This window comes from Nelumbo lutea, chromosome 1, assembly GCF_056320005.1.
Source record: "Nelumbo lutea isolate HS-2025 chromosome 1, American lotus-T2T, whole genome shotgun sequence".
NCBI classification, from domain to species: domain Eukaryota; kingdom Viridiplantae; phylum Streptophyta; class Magnoliopsida; order Proteales; family Nelumbonaceae; genus Nelumbo; species Nelumbo lutea.
This window is the reverse complement of record NC_142684.1, coordinates 135,971,772-135,994,820: the sequence shown is the minus strand read 5'-3', so window position 1 is coordinate 135,994,820 and position 23,049 is coordinate 135,971,772. Positions and strand designations below refer to the sequence as shown.

At 33.9% G+C, this 23,049-nt stretch overlaps 1 protein-coding gene and 1 long non-coding RNA gene across 2 annotated transcripts; one reads left to right on the top strand and one right to left on the bottom strand.

Moving 5' to 3' along the window:
• Positions 1–4,154: 4,154 nt before the first annotated feature.
• On the top strand, positions 4,155–5,027 carry LOC148877781 (CASP-like protein 1C1). The gene is made up of 3 exons (XM_088965585.1): positions 4,155–4,379; positions 4,461–4,563; positions 4,664–5,027. The coding sequence occupies exons 1-3, from the start codon at positions 4,225–4,227 to the stop codon at positions 4,892–4,894; spliced, it is 489 nt and encodes a 162-aa protein (XP_088821711.1). The 5' UTR covers positions 4,155–4,224; the 3' UTR covers positions 4,895–5,027.
• Positions 5,028–8,401: 3,374 nt separating this feature from the next.
• On the bottom strand, positions 8,402–12,762 carry LOC148877780 (uncharacterized). Its single transcript, XR_016099070.1, has 3 exons — positions 12,460–12,762; positions 12,070–12,127; positions 8,402–8,617 (listed from the first exon to the last, which is right to left on the bottom strand). It is a non-coding gene; the product is annotated as an uncharacterized LOC148877780 (long non-coding RNA).
• Between the last annotated feature and the right edge of the window lie 10,287 nt (positions 12,763–23,049).

Here is a 23,049-nt window from a genome sequence, read left to right as displayed (position 1 = left end):
CGCTTTGATGCTTAAGTCAGTACTATATTGTGATTACGAGCTAGAATCTGAGTGCTAGAGAGCTTGGATGCAAGTAATCGCACGTACCTAGACCATGGAGGGGTTGACAACTTTATATAGCCGAGTTATTGCGGGTTTCCCATAATAGTTCCGAGATCTATGGCTTGAATGGGCGAGATCCGTTCTCGCTTTAGTCGAAGAGTAACGTATTAGTCAATGAACTTCATTATCGCCGCCCGATTCGGACGGGGAGAAGATAAGGCTTACCATTATGCGGTATGATCCCGCAATGTTCGAAGCCTGCTATGAAGCTACTGGGATTTATTACATGTCACTTCGGTTCCTAGGCTCTGAACTCGATTAGCAGTCGAGGTGGCATTATGCCGAGGTGAGCTGTTGCCGAAGTGACTTTATGCCAAAGTGACTTTACGTCGAGCTCCGTGTAGCACTGACTAGGCTCCCCTTGCTGAGTTGTCATCCTACGTGCAGATCGCATCCACGTGACTTTTATTTACCAGGTCATGCCAAACTACTCCTCATCAGAGATAGAGATAGAGATAGATATAGATAGATAGAGAGAGAGAGAGAGAGAGGGTTTTAAACAAGGGGCAATTTGGTCCCAATAAAGACTTTTTTCTTCTCGCTATTTGTTTTTGCAATTTATTTTGAAATGTATCTAATTTTGCCAATTCAACAAACTTTGTTAATTTTTATGCAAAAACCCTAAAAAGAAAGCCTAAATATTAAGGTTATGAAGTTAGAAATCGGAAAATTACAAGAATACAATGTATACATGGAGGGGTATCATGACCTGATGGGCCAGGTCAGCCAAAACCCAAACCCGACTTGAATTTAAGAATCAAAACCCTAACCCAGCCCTACACCTAAATAGACCTAACCTTATATCCAACCCATAGGGTTAGGTCGGTTCAAGCTGGGTTTACCATTTAACCTAACCCATTGGCATCACATATTTACTTAAACACCCTTTATAAGTTCACATATTTACTAAAACCTACCATATAGCTACATATCATTAAAACACCATTGCCATTTACAACTCCTTTATCTAAGCCACCTTTCATCAGAAGTTGCTTATATTTAACTTGGGAATGGTCATGTTACCCCTTAAAGTGATTAGAAAATGCGAAAGAACATAAGTCGTGGGAATTTTATTTTATTCCAAAAATGCCTCTAATAATTCTCATATCATGTGCACTCCATGCCTTCTCTAAACCAAATTATGAGGGGAGGGTTTTATTTTTAAAAGGTTGATATTAGATCCATTAGGAGTATTTTCAAAGTAAAAAAAAAAAAAAAAAAACTGAACAGATGACTTTTTTTTTTCATTTTCCACTCATTTTCAGAGGTCATATGTCAATTTGCAAATGGAATAAATAGTTTTTGGTGAAAGGTCGATTAAGTAAAGCAATTATAAACTATAGGGTGTTTTAATTAATAATATATGCAAACTAAAGGATAGGTTTTTATAAGTATGCGAAACTATAGAAGGTGTATAAGAAATGACCCATAAATATATTGCACCAATGGGAAGACTTGGGGAACAAAAGTCTCCTTTTATGCCTTGTTTTCTTCCCTACTAATCTCTCTGTGCAACATAACTACATCTATGAGTGAAAAACAGAGTATCTGCAACTTGTTCCTTGCCCTCCCATTCAATTAACATACGATTATTTTCAAAAAAAAAAAAATAGACATACCCTTGCTTCTCAACCCATCCAAAACTGAAATTAAAAAGTCGTGTTCTTAAATTTCTGATTCGAAAAACATGTTTTCATGTTACATCATCATGTTTCATATATCATAGTGCTCCAAAGTTTGTTTCGTTTTCAGAACTGATATTTAATGCCTTAACGGTTTCAAAAACTTGAATGTTTTCTTTTTTTTTTTTAATAAAACCAACTTGTTTAGCTAACACTGTGATTTCAAAAACGAAAACCCTCATTAATTTGTTGGCCTTTCCTTGAAATGATGAATATTGAATCTTAAAAATCTCATTCTTACCTTCGATTTTAGAAACTTTTTCATTAGAAGACAAAGCAAGAAGTTTTTCAATTCAGCTTTTATCAAATGGCCCCTTAATTTGGAGATTCAATCCTATGTCATAAAGTATAAGAAAAAAGCGAAAAAAAAAAAAAAAAAAAATACTAATGTGACAGTGACTATTGGGCAGACCAATTGAAACTATGGACCAATATGATACTTTAAATAGGGCAAATGTTGTGGTGCATAAACTACAAACCGTGAAGAGAAAACATGAAACAATGAATTAGTGTGACACCTTTGATGTTTTTTAATGTCTTTGACATGATTGATAAATAGCCCTTGTAAAATAAGTAGAATATGTAATACTTTTAACATAATTAATTGATATCAAGATTTAATATGTCACAAATATATATATATATATATATATATATATATATATATATATATATATATTTATTATAGCCTCTACTCTCAATGCTGAGATAGAATATACAGATCGTAATGTGTATGTTATATATATTTTCTGCATATTAAATCAAGATTTCAGATCAAAGCTTACTTTTCATTGATTATGTTTCATAAGATGTATTTACCATTAAAACTTTAACAATATTAAAGATGCTTGTCATTCTATCACTAGTTTTACATTTTTTTATTCTGCACCATAGATTTTGCTTACTTTATACATTTAAGGCTCATTTTGCCAAAATCAATGAAGTAACGAAGTCAAAAAAAAAAACCATTAGAAAAAACATGATTAATAGAAATTTAGTACTGGAAAAACCCTCAATGAGGTTGTATCCCTCGTGTCTCTCCACTTTAAAATTTAGAGCGCCCCTCTCTCTCTCTTGCAATTTTTAATTTTATAAAATTTATATTTTTCCAGTTGTACATATAAAATTGCATGCCAATCAATCTATATAAATATAAATTAGTGCAATATCTCAACATTGGTCGTTGATGTTTCCTTCCAACTGACAAGTGACAACAAAAGCTGTACGTGTTATTGGGCCTGACATCTAATCCCTTTGATGGGTCCCTTGTTCTAGAGCACCTTTTCCTTATCTATGATTGAGACTTCCTAGTGACAGGCCCAGGGCCCAAAGTTGAGTTCATGTTGGGCTGTTGACCGAGCCCATCTCACTTCTCTATTATTTCGTTTTTCCTAAGCTGGGATTTGTTGCGTCTACTAAGCTTATTTTCACCAACTATTTTGGATCTGCCTACCTCAGCAGTCTGGAAGGAGTAGGAGAAAGATCTCATAATTTCTCTAAGGGGCTGATGCATGCATGCACACCAACCATATAAACTTAAACTAGCGTGAGTCAGATGTATCAGCAGCCATGACCCATGAGTTAATAAAAAAGAAGAAAGTGAACAGAAAAAGAAAAGCTACCAGCAACATGTACAATTGTACACTCTTCCAATGGTGTACAAAGACGTCAAGATACAAATTTTGACTTCAGAAATAGTACTTTACATGGTTTTAGTCATAAAAGGAAGAATCAATTTATTAAGAGACCAATCGTCTCCTCACTTTAAAATATTTGCACAACTACTGAATTAATAATAGAATCATGCATGATCTGGAATAACTCTTCCATCCTTCTGTTATTGATTTGGTTTGTTCCTCTGGTTATGCCCTTTATTTGTTTCTTCTATTTGCTGTGAACAAAGTCAAAAACATTGTCTCAGGCCTGGAGGTTAATCTGCTAAATCAAATGGGTAAGGATCATAAATGTGAATGAATGATCTCTTTTAGCCTTTCTGAAGTGTGACAAAATTTCAACCAGACTGGGGTTGATTAATTAAATTAAATCAAACTCGAGAGGGAGACAAATTTGGGTTTGGTTGATACAAATTACTGTTGAGTTTCTAGTACTTGTAAAATAGAAAAATAAATTGCAAATCTGCTCATTAGTCTCTATCAAGTAGATGAACACTCTCAACTAACCTGAATCTCTATTTACAATTGGAGAAAGGGATACTTCACTTAGAAAAACAGTTTAACCAATGGATATCAGTGATGATAGTCAATTTTGAACATAAAAAAACAGAAAAGTAGTACACCCTCCCCCATCTGCTTTTGCCAAACATATGACTTCAAAGCCAATATTAAAACTTGTTAGTCTTCTACACCCCCTCCCCACCTTCCTCCTCTCACTCAACTCAACTCAACTCAATCGCCATTGAAGCTCACCATACGTAGGTACCATGGAAAAGAAGAAGAGGGCTGTCCTCTTTGTTTTCAGGTTCCTGGCCTTTGCTGCAGCAATTTCTGCCACCATTGTCATGGCGACAAGCAATGAGAATGCTTTCTTTTACGGCATAGAGTTGCAGGCAAGCTATAACAACTCGCCTGCCTTAACGTAAGTTCTCTGCTTGTTCACTCAGTCGTCATCTCTTCTTCCTTGCGCTGGCTACTGAAACTAAGCTTGTCGTTGTTGCAGGTATTTTGTCATTGCTTATTCAATCGTAACTGTTTATGGGTTTCTCCTCCTTTTTCTACCTCCGTCTAGCAAGCTCTGGCAATTCGTGGTGGCCGTCGATGTGGTAATATAACAGTTAACAACTACTGTGTTTCTTGCTTGAATTAATGCTTTATCATTTGATCTGAAACTAATTAAGGTAGCGTGGGTTCTGGGTTTTCTAGATTGCCACAGTGTTGGTCACTTCCTCCTTTTCGGCCGCCTTGGCAGTAGCTTATGTGGGCAAGCAGGGAAACTCTTCTGCGGGTTGGCTGCCTATCTGCGACCAAGTCTCCGACTTCTGCAAACAAATAGCAGGAGCTCTAGTTGCAGGCTTCGCTGCCATGATTATCTATACAGGGCTCCTCCTTTATTCCATCCACACTGTTCTGGATCCTCTTCTTGTATTCGATTAGGTTCTTAGAGAAACGATTCGTCTGATAAAGGATTGAACTGTCATTAATTATAATATATGTTCTCTGTAAGATAAACTTTGAAATGGTGAATCGGTTGAATAATCAAATATTACTACAGGGTTAATGCCATTAATGTGGAGTTGGTTAAGTTAAAAACGCTATTAAAAACCCTACTATATATGAGCAATATTGGGCTTGCACTGCAAATTTGTATCGCTAGCTAGCGTTTCTAGGGCGGCCTTATGTAATTTGCCATTTGTCCCAGGTTCCCATTAATTAATTACGTCTCAGTAGAACCCATAGAGGAGATTAATTGGGCCAAATTAAATCAGCTTAAAATACAGTTCCCCAAGTTCTTTTTTTCTTTCCCTATAATTATATATTTTGAAGTTGAGTCTTGTATTAGAACTCTTGGAATATAATGAAATCATCAGTTGGCCAACTACTCGCATTGGTTCTGGCAGCCTGTCTCTAGTCTCTCCTAGGAAGGACACATCCAGTGTTTAGGTTCTATTAGAACTCTTGGAATATAAAATAGGGTAAAAGAATTAAATCTTTTCACATTGCACATTGTTTGCAAATTTATATATATATATATATATATATATATATATATATATACTAAGTAGAATTTGCCACGTCAGAAGCCCTCTTCCTGCTTCATTATTCAAATCGAGCAATTTTAGAACACTCGGGATCTACTACCCACAAGTTCAAGTTGTTTCCACATCCATACCCATATAGTATCACATCTTCCTATGAATGACAAAGGAGATATTTTCAATGCCAAACTATAATGTTTTGTGTGTAGAGATGGAACAATTTGTGGATGGCAGATCCAAACCCATTCTAGAGGGGGCGCAAAAATATATCATCTAGAAGCACATGGAGTTGCCACCTGGCATGGCAATCTACCATTTCTTGCCCCTTTAGCGGTTGTTTGGTATCAATGGTGTTTATAAGATAAATGTTTTATACAATTTTGTCATGAAAAACGAGAGAAAATCTACTTTAAACATGCTGAACTATTTTTATTACACCTCAGTGCCATTAGGCGCCATAAAAGCCAAATAGTGAAAAATCGTATTGAGAATGAAAAACATCAAAATTGGTGTATTTTTAATAAACAGTTTACACAATTTTTGAGAGCGGCTCAACCAAATAACTTTTTAGGCGTTTTTTTGTTAAACACATCTTCAATGCTAAGCTGGCACCGTTTATTCAAGAAGCTACATCGATACCAAACACCATCTTAATTTACGGAGAAAATCCGGCACGATTTTGAATTTAAAAAGAAAACAACCCAACACCATTCTGAATTGTGATAAAACAAGAAGAAAGTAACCCCACGATTCTTTCTATCCTTTTCTACCTTCCTAAACTCTTCACAGTTTTTTGGACGAAGTAGAGGTGGAGCATTCAGCCATTCACTGACAATTATTCACAAACGTTTGCCACTTTGGTATTTTTACTCAAATGTATCAGTCTTTTTTTTGAAAGTTCCTTGCCTTCCCAAGAAGTTAAAACTTTTTGGGAACCTCATTACTGTTAAAGATGACATGTTTATTACCTTTTTCAGATTTCTAATTGCCCCCTTCTATCTTTCTACTGAAACACATTACCTAGGAAAGAGATTTTCACTTGATTTTTTCCAATTTCCTGCCAACCATTGGAGCATCTCGCACTTATTGGATCTGGTCGCGGTTCATCTCTCTTCAGATTTTCTTACAAAAAATAGGTATGTTCTAGATTTTTTTTTGTTTTTTTGGTCTATTAAATGCATTATTCTTAGTAATTTTTTAACGTCTGGTATTCGTTTAAACCATTGAAATGGCATCTATTTCTCTTTAAACCACTCCGACTACTTTTCGTCGTGTTCACATCTGTTGTGCTGTGTTTACGGTTTTAAGCGAATACAATAGACAAAACGCGGTGAAGAAGACGATCTCCATTCCGAGTACAAATTGGGTTTATAGAATCATACTCGGTCCATTTAACTTAAGTCATGTGGCTTAAGTTAAATGGACCGGGTGCTTATAAGTGGAAAACTAACCCATATCTAGCCCGTTTTAATTGTTGTTTACTATTTATTAAATAGTTAAATAGATAAATATTAATTAGCAGTACCAATTAACCGTATTAATTATGGTATTGATTTATTAATAGTCTTTATTAAAAAAAATTAAATTTCTTGTGAAATGTAGGTCCAAGCCTCCATCGTCTCCACTATAACAGAAATCAGTACCGGAATTGTCGATGTAAAGAGCTTTCCTCTCTCCTTCCCTTCATCATTCATCCGTTCACCAACCCAGACCGGATTGAATCATATAACTAACACCCGAAGTAACATAACCAATAGAAGAAGGAGAAGCAGGGAGCAACATTTGGAAAAGATGCAAATGGAGTGTAAATCTGGGTTTAAGGTAAATTTGCGTTCTGATTCACTTTTGTTTGTGTTTGACAACTTTACATTTTTGCATTGACAAATAACAAACCAATGCATATTTACATTGATAATAAGATGTAAAAATACATCAATAAAAAAGAAGTAAATTTGCATTCAAGTGAGTTTTTGATAAAAAAAAAAATATATATATATATATGCTTTATTGGAATTTGTATTTGCATCCATTACAGCTAAAAGCCTGTTTGGTAAGAAGGTAAATTTGTCAATGCAAAGCTAAAACTTTGTAATTTATATGAACCGTTTTACACTCTACATATCTGCATTCGCACATATTTGCATCGTTTCCAAATGCAGCATAAGGAGTTTTGTTTGCAGGATGAGAGGACACAACGGTAGAATTTTTAAGTTTTATCCCTAATTTCATTCTCTACAGCACCACTCTGCATCGGAAAATAACCCAGGAAACCCAAATACAACTCAACTAACCTGAGTTAATGTTGGGAATAATCCTTATATTTTTCTTTGTAAAAAATCACAGAGATTTTAACCACAAATATCAAGCATGCAGTAATAATAAAACAAATAACAAAAAACAGAACAAGCAATAATAGTAGACACCAAGTTTTTTTACATGAAAAACCCCTCATACTACAAGAAAAATGATGTTTAGCTATGGACAAAACTGTAGCTAAAAATCCAAAAAACCATAGCTATAAGTCTATAGCTACAGACTAGCTACGGTTAGAAAATAATAGCTACAGTCGCAGTGGCTATAGGTAATAGCTACGGGTGCTATCATCCGTAACTAAAGCTAACTTATAGCTATAGTTTATGTCTATGGCTAAAGACTGATTCAATAATTATATGTGACGTTTTAGCTACGATTTTTTAGTTAACCGTGGCTACTAATTTGATACTATAGCTACGGTTTGTTTTACAACCATAGCTAAATGTTGCTCTATAGGTACGGTTTCAAAATGCATGCTCGAAGCTATAACATTTAGATGTAGCTAAAATTGTCGATATATGGTTGATGGCATTTTTTTCCTGTATCACATACAAGCACAACATATTCCATTTATAATAAAAGATGAAGCTTGAATTCAAAATTCCAATAAAAGATTTTATAATGAAAAAATGAATTACATCTCAACGTGTTTTAATATATCCATGTGTTTAAAATCTATTACAAGTTCAAAGTTCTTGAATACATGAAACTCAATCCCCCCCTCCCCAAAAAAAAACTTGACATGTAAAATTCGATCAAATTGGTGTTCAGCCGCACATGTGAAGTTATCTCCTTTAGCATGTTTAGCCTATAAGAAAATAATTGAAAATAAGTTAAAAATCACATTTTTAAAGATATAAAATCATGTATGAAAATATAATTATTAACTATGTAATATAAATTTACCTACTTCATTCCTAGCCTAATGTTTAAACAAATTAGAAGTACAAGGATTGAATATCAACCACATTATGCATTGAGCAATATAATGGCACGGCAATGTGTATTAATTTCTGTTTTACCAACAAATAATTAAAATCAAGTAGAGAACTTAAAACCAACAACTAGAGGTGGACTCTTTAAGTGCACAAATGAGTGAAATGCAACAAGAAAATAAACAGTTGAAAAAAGAAAAAAACAAGATTCAATTAAATGGTGTCCCACCAAATCAAGGGTTCTGGGAGAGAAGGCTACTTTGATTTGACCCGAGTGCCTGAGCGATAAGTGAGTGAAAGTAGTGAGGCAGAGCAGCACCACTCCCTTAAGTCTTAGTCGGAGCTTTCACACTCTGTTTCAGGAAGGGAAACCACACAATGAGTTTGGGGTCTCAATCATACATCAATCAAAAGTGCCAGTTAGCACCGCCTCCTTTGTCTCTAACTTTAATTCTTTCCTGCCACCCTATAATAGACAATCTATACAACCATCTCTTGAATTGTAGGATGTAGATTCAGGCCTCATGAAGCAATTCTTTGAATTTTATAACAACAAAATCTAACCTGAGCCCCATGCTCCTAGAAATTCAATTGCTCCAATCCAGATAATTGAGGTAGATGCTCTAACACTAACTAAATGCCCAGGAGGAATTGCATGAAGCAATGTTGCTTTTGAGTTTTGATGGAACTTTTGGCATTGGGGAGTCTTCTCTAATGGGAGACGGTTGGAACTTGGAAACTAAACACTACGTACATTGTACAACCTTCTGGTGAGAGAGAGAGAGAGAGAGAGAAAGAGAGAGAGACGGGGCCAATGGCCATTTGCATTTTCAGATTTTGGTTTCCTGGAAAAAGAAAAGAAAAAGGGGGTTAGTCTGCAAGGTACTCGTTCTCTTGCAGCCTTATTAGGCCTAGTAAAAGTAATCACACCAAAAGCAATATTAAAACCATCATCTCCAACTTGGGCTAGCGTTTTCCTGTTACTGTTGGTTTGATTATGAGTTAGTTTGGATTGCCAATGGTGATCAGATCTCTGATTACAATTTATGGCTGGATTGGCACATTTAGAACCACACAGACACCTTGAAGATATATTTTCTTCGGCATTTATGGTATGAGGTACCACAGATTTGAGATTGCTGCTGGCCTACTACAATTACTCATGTGGGTCAGTCCATTGGAATGATCTACCAGATCCCTGCATCTACAACGGATAAGTGATCACTATCGCCGACACAGAATTTACTATTGTAGGATTTTAGTAAGTTTACCTATGACTGATTTTTGGTTGTTTTAAGATCCAAGTGCAATTTGGGATATATCTAGTGGCAACCATGATTGGCAATTCATTTTCTTTCCATTTTGCATTACCCTCTCATTTGTTATTTCTAGTCTCCTAAAACAATTGATTTGGACCACACAATTCGTCATTCTTCATGACCAGACCACTGTAGTATTCAGCTTCCTTGTTGTATTCCTTGCTTCCATTACCACGTGCCTTTGTTTCCATTGAACTGGACAGTTTTCAGTTAGCCACTTAATGGTTGTCCTTAAGTCACCTTCCACTATAAAATTTTTGCACCCAAATGACTAGCCCAACTTTAGTCCCTAAAGTACTGCAATTTATTCAGCTTCTATTGATTTCTTTTACTTGACTAGTCCTAAACAATAGCAGTCACCCCTCCTTCATGGTTTCTGAAAACTCCTCCAATGCCTAAAATTCCAGGATTGCATAGACTACAACCATCAAAGTTTAATTTTAAGAGATTCGTTGGTGGTGGACACCATTCTGCCCTCAAGAGCTTTCAACTCCCTGTTTAGTTCTGAAATTTTAAACTAATTTTTTTTATCAATAACAAAGCTATGACTGAACCTTCATCCATCATGGTTACATTAGGCTATGGGAGACAGGTTCAGGTAAGATGGTTTGGGAAACAAATAAACCAGGTTCAGAACAAAGGAGCAGGTCTGGGAACTCAATTTTACAATGGGGACTGATGGTGGCTTCATTGGTCCTACCCAATCACAAAATAACAAAACTAAATTACACGACCCATTTATTTGCAAAACATCCCCTATTTGGTTTTATCATTTTTCTTGTGATTTAAGGAAATAAGGCCCATGACACTCCTTACCAATAACACTACCATTTTCTCTTTAATGAAAATGTACTTCATTACAATAGCAAGTAGGCCACTTATGTGGGATATGCAAGTATTTTCTTATCAGAAAGTCATTACTGTTTGGTTAGTTGCCTGCAGTGGAAGGGAGAAGAGGAAAAAGATTAGCTTTTGTAGAAATTTAAATGCATAGATTTTGGAAAGGGTGAATCCAGTTGTTGTGAAAACCATGCTTTCTTATGAAGACTATTCATTGTGTACATTGTGTAAGTTGGAATCAATCTTATTCTGCAGATACCTGGACTGGTAAATGTGGATTTTGTCTCTACGTTGAGCAGATTTTTAGGATTTTGTCTCTATATTGGTTTTCTAATATTCTGTCCATTCCTTTGGTACAACTTCATCTCAAATTATTGGAATGGGATTTGCAGGTTGTTACTAGCTTGGCCGATCCTCCTACTAATATCTCAAATCCACACTTCACAATATCTGCTTGTTCACCTAAGGCACTCACCAGTAGACAATTGTTTCTTGAATATATTAAATTGAAAAGACACTTTAAACATGTCAGTTTTACCCATACAGTGTTGCTCCCTCCATACTATTGATGATAGAAATTTGAGCCAAATGAAACTTGTCACAGCCTAATGGCTACAAATCCTCTTTGTCCATCCATTTTCATCTCATAATACTATTTGCAACCGGTTACATGAATCCTGTTCTACCTATCTACTCTCTTTTGGATAATATCTCTATTAAGTAACTAGCTTTCATTTTTTTTTCTTGTTCTCTTTCTTTCACTTCAACCACACCTTTACTTGTGTATCCTTCTATCATTCAGAATGTTTCTAAGCCTCGCTATGTCAGAAGTTAAAAAAAAAAAAAAATCTTCGTATATATGGGCCTATAGAGCCAAAACAAGCCTCAGAATTGTGCAACCTCAGAGCCCTAAGTAAATAAATCAAGTACCACTTTAATCACCAAGTCTTACAACCCACCCCATAGGTATTCTATGTCAGAATAGAAATAAATATGTCGATGAAAATGTATACATTTAGGAAACCTTCTTCTTTTTCAACACCCAAAACTCTTGTACAGCTGAGGTGGCACCACTAAATATGTTGTTGCATTTATCTGAGCAGAACTAGAAAAATAAAAAACAATGTCGAAGCGAATGAAGTAGAGAGCCAAAAACAGAAACTTACATCAACAATGACACCAACGGCCTCGGTTAGAGTAGGCGAAATGTTGAGCAAATCACGTCTGATCAGATTGTGTGAACAGTATCATTAGTAGCAGAAGATTTAGATTGAAGGAAATTAAAAATAAGAAAAATAGCGAAAATGAAGGTGATAATGGTTATTAGTAGGAGCCTGCAAAGGGATTACAAGTGTATCTTCTCATTAGACTCTTAACTGGCTTCTGAACAAATGACAGTTTGAGGTTTTGTGAGAAGATGATTGAAATTGAAGAGAAAAGCAGATAACCTATAAAAAATACAACATATTACACAGGAAAAATTGCAAAAACAAAAAAACAAAAAAAAAAAGAAACACAGATGGGTTTCTTCACACGCTACATGAAAGGTTACTGACCTGGAATCGATCTTCCTGTTCTAAACCAAATGTTGGTAGACCTGGAATCGCTATCATCTGCTGAACTCCAGTCCTTAACAGTGAGTACATGACAAGACAACTGCTTAGACAATGCTGAATGGGTGGTCGGAGCGGTCGAGGGCTATGAATGGGTGGCCAGATCAATGAACAGTGGTGGTAGTGCTAAGTGAGAAATGAGAATGAGAGAGGCTGAGATTAGGGCTCGATTAATAGGGCTAAGCCACTACGATGGCAGAGTGAGACGAAAGACAGAGCGGGAAAGGGAGAGTAGACCGTAAAGACGAAGAGCAGGAGAGAGTTCAAATAGAACAAAACCCCTCGCATTTGGGGTTGTCAATGGGTTGGTTTTGCTAGACCAACTGAACCGAACCAAACTGATTATGCCGGTTCGGTTCTTTCCCAATTAATGTAATATTTGATTCAATATTTTTGGATTATAGAATAAATTAATATAATTTAAGAGTGGATTGTGTGGAAAATACTTTTATTATTGATTTATTATCCATTTAAAATAAATTAAATCCCTAAATTCAAAGTCTATTATAACACATATCTTTTATTCTACCTTAAAAATTTTAATATAAAATATTAGGATTTGATGTCAAAAAATGTGTTTTTTTTCCGCAAATATAACAGGGTAAGGAGTGTTGGAATTTTGGAACATGTAGATATCAAAATAAAATAAAAACAAAAGCAGATCATCCCCATAGGACAAATCAAGTTCAAAAGTTTACAGACAAGATAAATTTAAAGTATAATTAAAAATTTGAGAAAATTGATCAGGGTTACACAAAACCTGGACCGATTCATTGGTTCTTAAGTTGGACCAGCTAGGTGGACTGTTTTGGTCCTTTTTTTAAGAGAACAAGGTTAGCGGTAGGATCGAACTAGTATATAGACCGACTGGCTAGCTGATTTAATTGGTTCACCTTTCTAACATTGGTAGTGTGTATATGTTTTATTATGTTGAATAAATAATATGGTTTTGAAATATATAGAATAAATAATATAAATAGATCTTATTTATAACTTTTTTTAGTTTTTCATCTTTTTTAAATAAAATAGCTAAAAATTACATTTTGAGGAAAAAAAGGTTTCCTTGGCAAAATGGGTGAGCCAAGGTGCCTTTGGTCCATGAAGCACATACAATTATTAATTAATTAAGTATTCATTTATTAAAAAATTAAATAATTAATAATTATTATACTATTACTTTATAAATATTTTTTTATGAAATTAAATAATTTAGTTTAATTGTCAATATTATTTTCATTGATAATTAACTATTATTTTTTTTTAAAATTATTATTTTGTTTAAATAATTAAATTAATTTTTCTATGATTAGTTTCAATTAATTAAACAATAGGCAATATTTATTTATTTATATTTTAGAAACTACTATCTTTTTATTAATGTACTTATGAAATTATTATTAATTTATTTGATAGTTTAATTATTATTAAATAGCAATCATTAATTATTAAATATTATTTTGTTAAATATTTACTTTTTTATTAATTTTCATCTGTTTATTAAATATTTATTAGTTTATTAATTCTTAATATATTTATTGTTTTATAATATTTTCTAATCAATTTATAGCCACGGATAACTTTTATCTGTGGCTATAGTTATAAGTAGCTTTTGCCCACAAATAAGAGCTTTAGCTACGAACAAAACGTTCATAGCTATAGGTCTAATTCTACTTTTGTAACTTATAGCCACTGATATTTTAAAACCGTGGTTATAAGTATCTTTTAGCTATGAACAAAAAGCTTTTAACCACGGGAAAAATGTCCGTAGCTAAAGTTCATCTTTTTTGCTACGGACATGAAGTTGTAGTTATATTCCATGTTGTAATTGTGGCTACAGTTTTTGACAACCGTAGTTATAACCTCATCTTCTTTTAGTGTCAATGTGAAGATAAAAACCACGGGACCAAGGTCTAAATCATCTACTATCAATAACAGCAATGGAGTAGAATGTTTTTTTATCTAGTTGCAACTAGATGATGAACATTAAGAAAACTCTTGAATACCAATAATAGAAAACATGATTAAGAAGGATAACAAGCATAAAATCTTTCACCAAAGATAGAAGCACCGCAAAGGAAACAAGAGGAGATGCTGAAAACAGATTCGTCTTCTTCATTTCAGCCCTTATAACTCTTCTTTTTTTCCCAAAAATCTTTTTCTCTAAACCCCTTTCCTGTTCTTTGATATTTTCTAGAGAACTATTAGAATTGAAAGAATAGAGAGTAGAAGTGAACTCTTTCTAATTCATCGGTTAGCCAAAGACACGTTAGCTTACTTTGCAAGCCAATACAAAAAGTCTATTGACTTTTTATTCCTTTCTTTATGTCTTTTTTTTCTTTTCTTTTCTCTACATTTATTAGTAGGTCCCACAAAAGTTAATAACCCAGATAAAGACAGATGAATAGAGAGCCTGGCAGAGAGGTGAGTAAGTAAGTACATGAACAGTAGTAAAATGGAATGAAATTAAAGAATTATACTAAATTTAGAAGGAGATTTGGGATTTTGCTTATTTATTAAAGGATAATGATTATAAGCAAAATTTAGAGAGGGATTTGGAGGGAAGATAGAAGACGTGAGCGAAGAAGAAGAAGAAGATATTCACATGGGTGTCGTAGTCTGTTTGGGGATTGAAGAAACATAACACATTGACCGTTTTCTTGTCAGCGCCATTAACTTACCTGTCTCTCTGGTTCTCTTTGTTTCGTTCTTAACTCTAAATTAAATGAAGAAAGAAGGAAAAGAGAGGAAGAAACGAAACCGTTTCAAGTTCTTTTGATGTAGTTTTTCTTTCTTTCTCTGTTTGTTAATGTTAATGGGTGTTTGGTCATTTTTATTTTTTAATTTCAGTTGGCCATTGTTCAAATCAGATGGTTGAACTATTGATCCAGAAACCGATGGCTAAAGTGGTCTTGGTTCTAAGTCGATTTTTAAAACCTTAATAATAATAATATTATTACTACTTTTGGAGCATTAATAATTTATTACTAGTCATATTTATTGCAATAATAATCAAGAATTAGTGTCATATATTGTTATTAATATTTCATTTTTATTGTAATTTACTGTTATTTTTCTCAGTTTTAATTATTAATTATTGAAAATAATAAAAATTTAGTGTAATATATTGTTCTTTCAAAAACCCAATTTGCCCCTTTATGATCCTTAGACTATGACTCAGAAAACAAGAAAGATACAACTAGAAACTAACTAGAGAAATCCAAACAAAAACAACAGCAAAAAGGTTTAGCAGGATTTTTCTTTAAAACTGTAGTTTAATGATTCTCTCTTGTTTATAATGCTTTCAATCTTGTGTTTTAGCTAGTGCTGTGTTTAGAACTGAGGCAAATAAGTGTGAATGTAAATATTTAGAGTATAAAACGGTCCATATAAATTGTAAAGTTGGGTTAGTTTTGCGTTGACAAATTTATTTTCTTACCAAACATACTTTCAGCTGTAATGGATGCAAATACAAATTCCAATAAAATATATGTCTTTTTTAATCAAAAGCTCACTTAAATGCAAATTTACTTCTTTTTTATTGATATACGTTTACATCTCAATATCCATGTAACTATACATTGAAAAACATGTTTTCTTTCATTTGTCAATGCATAAATGCATTGTTATCAAACACAATCAAAACTAAATTAGAGTACAAATTTATCCTGAACCGGGATTTACCCTCCATTTGCATTGTTTCCAATTGCAGTCTTACAGATTATTAACATTTAGGCTGTTTTCCAGCAAGGTTACTAACCATACATCCTCTATCACCAATCTCTTTGGCGAATCTCTTGACTAATTAGCAAGGAAAACAGCCTCAAAACCTCCCAAGCATCAGTTCCCCTCTAGTTGGTCAGTCATCCAGAAACAGATCAAGTCTGTAACATAAAGAAGTTGACTAACCAAATAAACAAACCCTCCACCACCTCAACAAAGAAACATATCATTAATGTACCGGAGAATTTTGAATAATCACTCCACACATATCCCATAAAATCTTTTAATTGGTATTTTTTCAGAACCCAATTCATATTGAGATAACTTCCTTTTTTCCCCTTTTTCTTTTTAGATTTGGGATTTATTTAATCTCTTTGAGAACAGTTAAAGGATTACACTTTGTGTGATGACGGGCTCTTTGTGAGGGGGTGGGCATTGGGCTCCGTTTCAGACTTTGATTTAATTGGGAACTGCTGGTGTAGGTGGAAACCATCCATTTGCATAAGCATCATCCAATGCAAAGTCAGGTAGGATTTTGGGCCCTTCGGTTTTCATTCTTTTGTTTTGTATTCATGCAATTTGGTTTTGGGTTTTGATGGCAATTCTAGGTGGGTTTTGGTTTTTGTGAGACGTTGGAGGTAGTTGTTGTGTTCTTGTGCCTTTACATATCACATATTGGAACCTCAACTGAAACGATTGAGTTCTGTTTATTGACTTTTTGCTGGATTCCACAATTTTAAAAAAGACTTCGAAAAAGCACTTATTTAATAACATGGTTTGATTCAAAATGGGCTTTTGCCAATATGAAGACTAATAGTCAGTACTCATGCAATATAAGCAAAATTGAGGATGGTGTTCTATTAAGTGGTCCCAACTAAGTTTAATTCAAGTATTATTTTTTCGGTTATATTTATTTTATCCAATCACAATTTAAGTTGCGCTTTAGTGAGAGTGGCCAATTTCTTATTCTCTAGATAATTTTTATTAACTTTTTGGAAAATAAATTTTTATTGATTTATTGTTATTTTTATTATTTTAGATAAAATTATAAAAAAAAAGCATCTAAATAATAATTCTATAAACCACCTTTGTGTTTTTACCCTAACAATGGCCTCCCCTATAGTTTTGAAACAAGTGCAAATACCTCCTTTGCCTTCGATTTTCAGTAATAAAAAGACTAACGTTACCAAAAGACCCTTATCATTGTTAATGCATTATCATACACAATTTAAAGTTTCAACTTTACCCTTTTTGGACAACTTTGAAAGAATAATTCTCCTTACTCTTCTTGGACAAAGTAAGGCAAAAACGATGAAGTAAAGTGAAATTAATGCATTATATCAACATATTTTATTTGGCATGATGATGAAAATAAGGTATTCTCACCTTTTTCAAAACAATATGGGAGGTTTTTGTTAAAGTCAAAACAGTGGGGAATTTCATAGGATTGTTAGAAAAACCCAAGGAGGTTTTTATAATTTTCTTTATTTTTAAATAGTATTTAAATTGGTTTTAAAATAACTAAACTTAATATTTTATATTAAATTTTGAAATTAGTGAACATTAAATTTAAGTAAGTATATTAAGTATTTATTAAATTTAAATTCCTTATGAAATTTAATTAACTATACTAAGTTTTTATTTTTAGTAGAACTTAAGTTGGTTTTAAATTAGTAAAACTTAATGACAAAACTAATAATTGTTATATAATTTTGTATTATTTTATATTATTTTTAATTTATCTTATTCCTTTTATTAATTAAATTCATTTTATTATATTAATAAAAAAATTATCAATAATAATAATTATTTTTATTTTGTTTAAGTAACTTACTAAATTATTCTTATTATGGTTAATTAATTTTTATTATTTTCAAATGAAATATAAATGGATATAATTTTAAATGGAATTAGATTATTTAGTGTAATAATATATCATTGAATATCTCAATTTCAATACAATTGATATTTATTAATAATTACAATTTAATGTGTGTGTATGTGTGTGTGTAGTTAAATTGAAATGAATATAGATATAGATAAAGTTAATGAATTTTGTGAAATTTAATAGAGTAATGGAGATGAGAGAGAATTAGTGGCATTAGTTATTAAGGAGAGAGTTAATAGCGTATTTAATGATGAGAGATTATTAAAAGAGTTCATGAGAGAGGGATAATGGTATGTCAATGAGGAGTGCTAAAAGCCTTAAAGGTGATTGGTCACTTTAGTTATTTTGTTCAATTTAAAAATTAGAAATTAAATAAAAAGAAAAAAGATAAATGCTTTTGGAAAGAAACCAGAAAAAAAAAAAAAAAAAAACCAAGAAAGTATCAGCTTAGCACATTCATTTTAATATATAGATTAGATTATCCACCATCCTATATAAACATAAAAAACATGTATAGCATTGCTTGGTTCAAAATGGGTTAATGGCAAGGGGGTTTCAATCAATCCATGCTCATTGTACAAATAAAATGAGAAAACATATGAATCATACCTGTTTCATTGCAAAAACCAACAAAAGAAGAAAAAAAAAGGGTTTTCAGGAAAAAAACAAGAAAAAAGGTTGGAAATTGAACCTCGTTCTTGCTCGTTGTTGCTACAAATAGTGAGATGTGAAAATAGAAAGGAAAAGTGAAGAAGAAGATGAGGCAAGGGTTTTAGAGTTGATGGGGGCATTTTGAATATCAAGAAAAGTTTAAATGGGCAAAATTGGGATGGAAAATAAGAAGTGATTCTTGAAAATGCAAGAAGCCATAAGCCAATAAACTTCCTTTTCTAATAAGCTGTTTTGATGGAAAAAAACATGCTTACTACTTTTTCACCAAATGCTTTTTGGGGGTTTAAGTCTTTTACCCTACTAGTAATTAAGCACGTGCCTTGCATGTATAATTTTTTTTTTCATATTAATTACTTGAATTTTAGATATATCATAGGATAGAAATTAAAAATTAACAAAAGTAACAATATGGTAAAAAATAAACTTAAATATTTGTACTAAATATGCACCTGCAAAAGTTTTAAATTACAATAACAATTATTACTACTACTACTACTACTACTACTACAGTAAGTGCATAGTGCTCGTTCAGTCCCTCAAAGCACAATAAACACTGGATTGATACCACATGGATGATTGCAATCAACCAATAGTTGATCTTTCCCTACGATAAACCTACTGTGCATCGCAAATATGCGACGAACCCATTCCCAGCACAAGCTCAAAGCAAATACAAGTTGAACCTGCAAAAGGGGCTCACACGTAGAGGTGTAAAGTGGGTCGTGCCGGGCCGGCACCCATGGGAGGCATGTGCTAAAGGTGAGTTGTGCCATGTTGGCTCGCGGGCTGTGCCGCCCTCCCAATGGAAATTTTGGGGGTCGGCCCAGCATGGCCCACGGCCTAGGCCCAAGCGGGCCCATGCTATGTTGCGGGCCTAGGTCGAGTCGGGCCGCAGGTCGTGCTAGGATAGACCATAGGGCTGGCCTTGGGCCTGGGCTGAACCAGGCTACAGACACTGAATGACTAAACGGATTATGGATATCAGATTATCAGTACAAGATACGAACAATAATGAATTTACGAATTATGACTACCCAAAGAATAAATAAATAAAAGTATAAAACAATTCAAATAGAAATTTAATAATTTTATTTCATTTAAATTTGAAAGAATAATGATACAAATTACAAATCATACAATTATACAAATATTGAAATTATGAAATATACAATGGTTGGATACTTCATAAACTTCATACATGGATGAATGAGATATGAAAATGGAATAAATTAATAAAATATAAAAAATACAATATAGAATTATAGACTATATAGACTATATAGTTACAAATTGAAAATACAAAATTGCATTAATAGAAAATAAATTAAATAAAATTAAAACAAAATTTACAATAATTTGATAAAATAAAAAATTATGGGTTATTTATTAAAATTTACAATTTAAACAAAATTTATATATACATTATGATAAAAGCATTCACACACACTTTCATCATCTACTTCAGGTGAAAATGAAATATCTGGTGTATGTAATAGTGTGAGCTCCGGGAAGCTCATAGCCGGCTCAAAGGATTTGGAGTTGCCACCCATTTTTTAGAGGAAATGGGCCCTCATTTCAGGTTTGAAAATATCAATTTCATGTCTTTGATAATGACTCCACCCTTCATGAGAAAGGCATACAACCAAGAGATTCGGGTCCCAAGAATTGGGAGAGGGAAAGTGTTAGGCACCCTCTCTCTAAGCTGTTGTTGCAGCCCAAAACGGGAGGGTTTTAGGTACTGATTTCCCTAAGACTCTCACCTCTCTGCCTCTACTCTTAGTCAAGAAGAAATTGCAAGCAATGGTTCTCCAACATTTTAGAACCTCAAGCAACTCAGAAAAACTAAAAAGACTTACCTTCCGTATGTGCCTTGATGGGAGTTTTCCAATAGTTCGAAATGAGGTAAAACGAAGCTTGAATGAATTCTTGAGCTAGGGAGTGCTTTCGATTGTGGCAACTTCTGCTTGAAAATGGATGAGACGAATTTGGAATCTGGGGTTTAGATTGCTTCCAAGTTTCAGGTGAACAAGAGGCTGTATGGGTTGGAAGAAAGCTCCCTTCTCTCTCTCTTTCTCTTTCTCTTTCTCTCTAGGGGACTCCCTCAGGTTTTCTCTCTTCTATCCTTTCCTCAAGTTGTCTCTTAGGTCCCCTCTCTCTCCGATCTTTCTTATTCATCCCCCCCCCCTCTCAAGCTCGAATTGGGCCTCTATTTATAAAAAAAATGGTTTGAAATTCACTCATCTACAGTGTTTGTGGCTGAACAGAGTTCTTTCACTGAAATAGGCAAGATTCTTTCAAAGAAATAAGTGTCTAGTCAAGCTTTCTTATTTGGTGAAACATTTTTTTCGATTTTGGGGGTGATTTTCCTAAGTTTTGTGCAACCAATGGGAGTTGAGGGTGTATCATACGCTGCAGTCTCGTATTTGAGGTTATCAGTGGTAGAAAATGTAAATTTGATGAACTTTTTAAAGTTTTGTCTTTTATGGGTTTTAAGTAGGGGTTTGTTTGGTATCTTGGGTTTTTTAAGCCTATTAGACCCTGTTTCATTGGTCCAAGTGTTCTAATGGGTCAAGAATGGGTCTGAAATCAGCCATCATCCATATAAGGCTTCAAATTAGGCCAAATGAAGTGGTGATTTAATTTGGTGCATCAAAATGGTATCTTTCTAATTTAATGGTCAAATGTGCGAATCTGGTCATGAAATTTGGTGTCTTGGGGTTTTTTGGGTTTCTGAACATAGTGGTAAGGTCTGATCGGACAAAGAGGGACAGGATGATTGTGATCTATGGCTAACAAGTTCGAATCGATAAGATTTGCTAAAATATAATCTTTATTCGTTAAAGGGTCAAACAAAGGAATTTTATGATGAAATTTGGTGGGTTGGCATTTTTGATCACCCTGAATCTAATGGAAGTTATGGGTTTTTTTATCAAAGGTGTAGATTGACTGGTTTAGTTCAAATCATGGTCTTAGCTTATGATTTTTTTATCACGAGAGAGTTTGAAATGGAATCTTACTTTTTCAATGGTCAAACGGAGGTGTTTGGTCATGAAATTTGACATGGTGAAGTATTTTGGGTTTTTGAACACAAAGGTAAGGTCTGATTTGTCACATGAAATTGGGATGATGGCTGGTAGGCTCTAATTAATGAGATTTGTTGGAATAAGATCTAGGCTTGATGGGAGGTTAAACGGAGGAATTTTGAACTACAATTTGGTGGATATGCATAAATTATGGGTGGGATTCAAGTGGATGGTTCTGATATGAGAAAAATATGGTTGATCTTGGTAATCATTCAGGTCCATCAAAATGGGACTATGATGTTTTTTGCGGTTGATCATTGTAGATTGGTGGTGGGATTCGCTTGTTGATTATCTCCCAATGATCTTGGGGTGATGGATATGTTGGATTTGATTTTGGAGGAGTTGGGATTTGGATATCGCATAGATTGAGGCCGTTAGAAAGGAAGTTGGTGTGATGAACAATGGGTCTTTAGAGTTTAGTCATGAAAATTGATGTGTAACTAGGTTGTACTTTTCAAAGTCTAGGGGTGATGTCTAATCGGATGTTGATATTGATCTCGAGGCTCTTATTTGTCTTGTGGGTTGTGTCAGATGAGGGTATTTTCGCATTTTGGAAAGTCTCGAATTGATTTGGTTATGTTTCTAAGTATCTGGGGTCTAAGAGAGGGTACCAAGAAGTGGGGTGAAGGGACCGAGCAAAAAATGGGTGCTAACAAATAGTATCATGCCCTCCTTTGTCTTGTAATTGTAAAGTTGTAATCTATATTCTGCATCATGATTCATGATTGCATTTAGCCAACCCTAGTATAGTTGTAGTGTGGTACTTACAGGTCCTGCACTAAAATAACTAAACAAGACTCCGATGGAACTAGAGCAGGGCGGATTGTAAAGTTGTGATCATGTCAAGCGTGCAGGGAAGCTAGAAGCCAATTTTTTATGATTCTTGACTGATTTGCCAATCAAACTTTCTCTGTCAAAGGTTGTCAAAGGCTAGAAGTTAGAAGTTTGCCGGGCTGAGCAAAGGAGTTTCCAGATCAGGGTGATTATGATCATCTTATCAGATGAATTTTTTGACATAGAAGATCTCTAGTGTCAAAGCACCTTACTGATGCAACCATTCCTTCCACAAGTACAGAGGAGCAAAACTTGGATTTACAGATTTGAAGAACTCGTTAATGGCGGCAGTGAAGAAATAGATCAATCTAGAATTAGAGCAGGGCGGATCTGCAA

Coding starts and splice junctions, on each gene's coding strand:
- LOC148877781 (XM_088965585.1), top strand. CDS start 4,225: ATGGAAAAGAAGAAGAGGGCTGTCCTCTTTGTTTTCAGGTTCCTGGCC. Junction 4,380..4,460: donor AACAACTCGCCTGCCTTAAC/GTAAGTTCTCTG, acceptor TCGTTGTTGCAG/GTATTTTGTCATTGCTTATT. Junction 4,564..4,663: donor TCGTGGTGGCCGTCGATGTG/GTAATATAACAG, acceptor TGGGTTTTCTAG/ATTGCCACAGTGTTGGTCAC.